Below are 5939 nucleotides of genomic sequence, written 5' to 3'. Positions count from 1 at the left end.
ACGGTACTTTCTTTTTGGGACCGCCTTTCTTGTCCTTCTTCCATTTTTTATCTCCGTGTGCTCCTTCTGTCTTCAAATATTTAGCAACCCTCTTCCCTCTCTCAAATCGAGGACCCCCCACAGGGGGGGTAAGGGAGGTAACACCGAGTAAGGACGATTGGACAAAAGGACTTTCCCGGCCATAAACCGCAATTGGAGGTGCAACCGTCCTTAAACCAGTCGTGAAGGCCTAGAATGTGGAATTTGACCGGGAGAAAAGGGCAAATGAATGCATAAGGACATCTCCGAACCATCACGCTGAAGACACCGCACGCCGGGAGCCAGAAGAAATATGACAACGCCCAAGCCGGCTATAATGCGAGCGGACACAAGGGCGCGAGAACTCATATGTCATGACATCAAATGCCTTCGCCTTCATATGTTCGGGTTCGAGAATGCGTACGTGCGCCATTTGAATCAAAAGCATTCGCTTGGTCCTCCTTAGCGCAGAGTGCAAGTGAGCTTCAAAGGCCTGTCTTCTCGGCACGATCCTCCCGGCCGTGGGAAACACCCAAGCCTCCCACGAGTCAAGGGCTGCACGCACAGTAATCCCCGAACGTGTGTGGTCGCGAAAGAGACCGTCGTCACATGCCCCTGGACGTCGTTTTCGGGGTGACATCCAACGTGTGCAGCGAGAGGACACGAAAGAGAGGGAAAATTGACTTCAGGAGGCTAAGCGAAGACTTGCACAAGCAGCAGGCCTCGTCTCAGGCGTCGGAGATAAACATGGTGACTCAAAGTTGCACTGGAAAATGAAATCCTACACATGAATTGCGTACCCAGTCATGTGGCAAAGTTCTACAAACTTATATAAAAGACACCATGCTTCTCGGATTTGCTGTCACAAACAGGTAATAGCGTGCGATGGAAGACGGACTACGTGTCGTCACAACAAGAAGTTTGAAACCGGTTTGCGGAAAAGTAAGGAGGAAAACGTATTGACGCTTTGACAGCTTTGTAAACGTTGCAATGACACGGAAGGAGATATCAGAGACCTATAGCGTGCATCATTTTAAGGTCCATGATTTCATTGCACTTGACCGACCAGATGGCTGGAAAAAACCCCGGCAGGCAGAAAAATGAGCAGAAGGCCTTGAAGAAGCCATATATTCTTATGCCAAGCTCGTTTTGAGGCTTTATTTGATAATTTTGGATAGAAATGCTCTAGATTAAAGAATATTGTTATCATTCATCACTTGATCGTGACACGCCAATGGACTTTGAAGGAACACTTACATTTTTTTTTCACGGTGAAGCAAATTACGTTGAAGGCTCAGCCGCGTTCCTCATGATATCAAAACGAGCAGCAATACTTAATGAAACAATCCATGAGCAAGTCTGCACCAGACTCCTTGAGGAGCAAAATAATTCAAGACGACGTGGAACAATGATAGGACACACTTTTGGACACAAATGCCAATTTCTACGAACATACCTCATTTAATACGTCAAATTCACATAGATACAGGATTTTCCATAAGAGCTAAAGCCATTCAACTCGTACACAGTGCATGATCTAGTTGATGCTTACTCAGTCTTTGGAATGCTCAATTCGCATTGTAAGCTTTTAGTATCGAAGTTGGCGAGGACATTGGGGACCTCTGCTCGTCCTCGCGAGCACAATTAAGAAGGCTTATGTGGATGAAGGTGGCAGCTCATAAGGTGGGAGTCTCCCAATCGACTTGCGCCTACCTGTTTATTGGCAATGTGAAGGCAACATTCGGAGCCGATATCAATGCACGAGTTTTGAAGAAACCCTCGATAAAGATACTCTTCCTGTTTATTTTTTCTGAATATTTTCTCAGGGAACGTGAAGTGTCAGGTACACTTCTCAGTCTCCTATGGTCGAGGCCAAAACTTATTTGTCGGAGCCGATACGGAAGCTGAGGCTTTCAGGTACGAAGTTTGACTGATTACTTGTACCCAAGACACAAGCCTACTGCATGGCTCTTATGTGCATCAGAATGTGTATTTTTTTAGTAGGGATTGTTTGATTGACCATCTATGACAGTTTCAATCCAAGAAACTGCATGTATCAATCATTTTCGTGCTTCTTGTATGGGTTGTCGTCACTTGCCAGACGTGTGGATGACAATTTGTACTTCTCTTGCACTTGAAAGATAGAAGTGATCACCCCGCACATTGCAAATCCAAACAATCTGGTAAAAAGTTCTTGGCAAATACCTTCTTTTCAAATGCAAGATGCCCGCGATCGAAAATTGTAGGACGTCACCTCTCAACAGTTGTCGGTGATTGTAACGAGTTTGTCTGAGCTTTCAGCGTCTACAGTCGGTAGTTATATCAGCCCTTGACGCAAACCGCCAGTCTGCTGGGGCACCCCATGTACACGTATAGGTACACACTTGGTCCCATGCATTTTGTACTAAGAATGTGATCTTCAGGTGCTGGTCGTACAAAGTCGGCGATAGAGTGAACACTAAGTTCTTGCTCTCTTCATGCTGATCACTCCTTCGGAAAGCGATCGTTTGGGTTACTAAAGCGCTCAAAATTGGAGGACAAATAAGCATTTTCACATGTTAGCAATTCAGTATATTAAGAAATCACTCTCCAATACTCCCTTTCCGGTAAGTTAACTGCTCAGAGGGCACAGCATGTGTTTCAACTCTGACTCAGCCACTTAGTTCCAACCAATTGGGCTGGTGAAAGATGACAATGCTCCTAATGCTCTGAGAATAGAGGTCATCAGAGTGATCACCGACCTGCATTTCAATGCTTTTGGACAAAACCCTCGATTTTTCAAATACTCTCACATCACTCCAACAGGAAAAGGTTACCGTCCATCCGTGCATGCGAGGTGCAGCTTGAAACGATAGAGGTAGACGAGAAAAAGAGGCAAGAGTGCCAAGGCAGAGCGCTGCAACATGTACAACATCCTTAAATCAATATTTCATTGTGTTTTATCATGTATGTCTCCATCTTTGAATCATTCACTCCGACCGCAGCAGTTTTCAGGCCACCTTGACCGAGCTCCAGAACATTCATAGAAGGAGAAACGCCCGCTCGATCTTTAGGCCGAGCACAAGCGCTAGCGAAGTCAGCTGCCATCTCGACCGAAATGGAACTTCAATTAGTCAGTTGTTAAATCTCCTTCAACAGCTTTCAATCGACGTTTCAGGCTAAGGTCACATCCAGTAATCATTCATAAGGAGCAGAAAACGTCATATCAATCATTTCCGTCCCTCAAAAGCCCCGATGCAACCAACCGCGTGCCTTCGCTTATAGAAGAAATGAAATCGTCTTTGTTATCAGATTCCCTCTTAACTATTAAGCGGCTTTAATGCAAAGTAGGCATTCCCCTAGACACCATACAGAGAGTGCTCAATTGTCGCGCCTTCCAGTATAACCAAGAGTATTTAATTGGATCGACAGTGGGAGGTTAAAGCGGACAGCCGAAATCCAAATAGCATGAATACACTGTTTGCGAAGCAACATTTATTGTTGCTGCGATTCAAACTCATTTGTCGCTGCTGAAAGATTCAGTGGTGGACTCCTACGGTCTTTTTTTGGTCGTCGTGTGCGAGTTTGTGTAGTTTCAACACAAAATGACATCAGGACGAAGAACGAAATGTCCTGATATCTCCCAGACAAAAGGGCTTCCAGAATCATCAAAACGGTGCGAAATTTAAATGATAAGCTAGAGGACTTATTCTTTGGCCTTACAAAGGAATGTCAAGGGATTGATTTAACGACAAGGAAAGTCTCGGACGTGAGCGCGCTCGCAAGTAAAGCTCACACCACGAGCACCTATCCATTGAGCAGCGTGGATTCGCTTTTAGAGGTAAAGCAAATCTGTAAAATCGCTTTTAGTTTTCAGCACGCTACTGTCGGACTTTGATCCACGGAATGGAAGAAAGGAAAACCGTGGCTGGGTACTACTTCTATCGATTTCGCTTCCAATATTTCCTAGGAAGTCTTCTGAGTAAGAGGAAGACATCTTGATCTTTCTTAAAGCGCACTCAACAAGAAAAGATACTCTCATGTGTCAGAGAAACCCCATGCCTGATCGTCTTTATCCTGTGGCTGAGCTATCCCTCTGTGCCAGGGCTTCCATTGACCTACAGTGATTCCTATATCTGTGCTGGAAGGTTTTTTCTTCCGCCGGTAACATTTGCACGTCTGCGATTATAATTTGATTGTTAAATATTTCTGTACTTGACCACATATCCGAAAAGCCAAGTTTGCTGGTTAAGAGTTCTTGGATGAGAAACAGCAAAGAGCTGCGTCAGCACGACGTAAGCGAAGGATCCTAGCACGAACACATTGCTGTACACCGAGGCTGGACGGCAATCAAGTTTACATACTAGCTGCTTATGGTCTCGCGCGGCAGCGGTGCACTGGAACGGATCCGCTCACGGATGTTATCAGCCTTCCTCCCCCGCCTGGGTTCTGGCGGTGGAAAGCGACCCGGACCCTCGGGGCAACGGCCGTAACGGCTCGCTCGACTTGCTATGGGTTATCACTTCCCATCCCCAGCCCTCATTCCAGCCATGCGCGATGCGAAAGAGCGGCACGAACACGCCCACGTGTTTTCAAAGGCAAGTGGAGCGGCGCGTGTGTGCAATGGCTTAGTGGCGTGCGAGTGCATCCGTCGGGAACATGGCCATGGATTTTCAAACCTGAGGAGGAACATCATCGCTAGCCCCTTTCGCGTCGTCACTTCGGGCATCCTCTCTCTTTTGAAGCAGCCTTTCCACTTTGCTCTCTTCAACTTCGCTTACGCTGAAATCACAGGATTCAAATATGGACCCGTACGCAGCGGGAATGCAAGGTGGTGGCTATTACATGCCGCAAGAAGACACAAGCCCTTTAGCTCTGGAAGAGAAGGACGGCTTGCGCATGTCCTGGGGCGTCTGGCCATCCTCTCGGATTGAGGTGACTCGCATTGTGGTACCCGTGGCAGGACTGTAAGTAACATTTGCTTCTTTATGTCAATGCTTGAGACAGTTTTATGGGTGGAGCGCGGAAAAGTACGAAGCATCCGTCCACATCCATCCTTCCCTCCGTCTTCCATAGATACACACCATTACGACGCATCGAGACAATGCCTGCGCCCTTGGAATACGATCCGATCCGTTGCAATGGCTGCGGCGGTGTGCTTAACCCTTATTGGTAAGCCTGGGTGTTTGAGAATGGAAGAAGGAGGGACTTGGAGCGCGAGAGGGCATCAAAGAGTCATGGCGGGCACGTCGTTTCCCCCCCTTCCCAACTTCACGCGCACACACGCACCATCGCACTCACAAACACGACCCTTACAGCTCTGTCGATTTCAGAAGCAAGGTCTGGACGTGCCCATTCTGCATGAACCGGTGGGTAGTGGTTTCGGAGGGATTAGGAGGGAAGGGAGCGACCGAGGTCGGGCAGGAGGATAGTGTCTGACAGGCTAGGATCTGGCATGCTCCACAACAGGAATCACTTTCCCCCCCACTATGCCGAGAACATTTCCGAGCAAAATCTGCCGGTGGAGCTTTTCCAGCAGTACACCACGGTGGAGTATGAACTCCAGGTGCCCGTCGCGGGTGAGGAGGGAGGGAGGGTTCCGAGAGAACGTGGGGGAAGGGAGCAATACGGTGTAGAGGAATGGAGGATAAAGGGAGGCAATGGAGGGAACAAGGCGAAAAAAAGAGATTCCGGACAAAAAACTGAATCTTGAGGGAGGTGGGGGGAGGAGGAGGGAGGAGAAGGAGGACGGCTGAGTCCTTTGAAAGCGGGCCCGGGTACCGATGGGATATTGTGGTGAGAGGCCTCTCCAGGTCATCCGGACTCTTTCCTGCCCATCTCTTTGACCCTCCGTCTTGCAGGACCGCCCGTCTTCCTCCTTGTCGTGGACACGTGCTTGGACGACGCCGAGCTCGAGCACTTGAAGGATTCCTTGCAACAGG

The 5939-nt window shown here is 48.1% G+C and overlaps 1 protein-coding gene across 1 annotated transcript; it reads left to right on the top strand.

The window, feature by feature from the left end:
- Positions 1-2131: 2131 nt before the first annotated feature.
- On the top strand, positions 2132-3021 carry NGA_0450100 (uncharacterized protein; the record flags this gene model as incomplete). Its single annotated transcript, XM_005853456.1, has 2 exons — positions 2132-2624; positions 2824-3021. A coding segment is annotated over one exon (180 nt), but the record flags the coding sequence as incomplete, so codon positions are not given.
- Between the last annotated feature and the right edge of the window lie 2918 nt (positions 3022-5939).

The sequence above is a fragment of the Nannochloropsis gaditana genome (assembly GCF_000240725.1).
Source record: "Nannochloropsis gaditana CCMP526 unplaced genomic scaffold scaffold881, whole genome shotgun sequence".
In the NCBI taxonomy this organism is placed as follows: Eukaryota; class Eustigmatophyceae; order Eustigmatales; family Monodopsidaceae; genus Microchloropsis; species Microchloropsis gaditana.
This window is presented reverse-complemented; position numbering and strand designations above follow the sequence as displayed.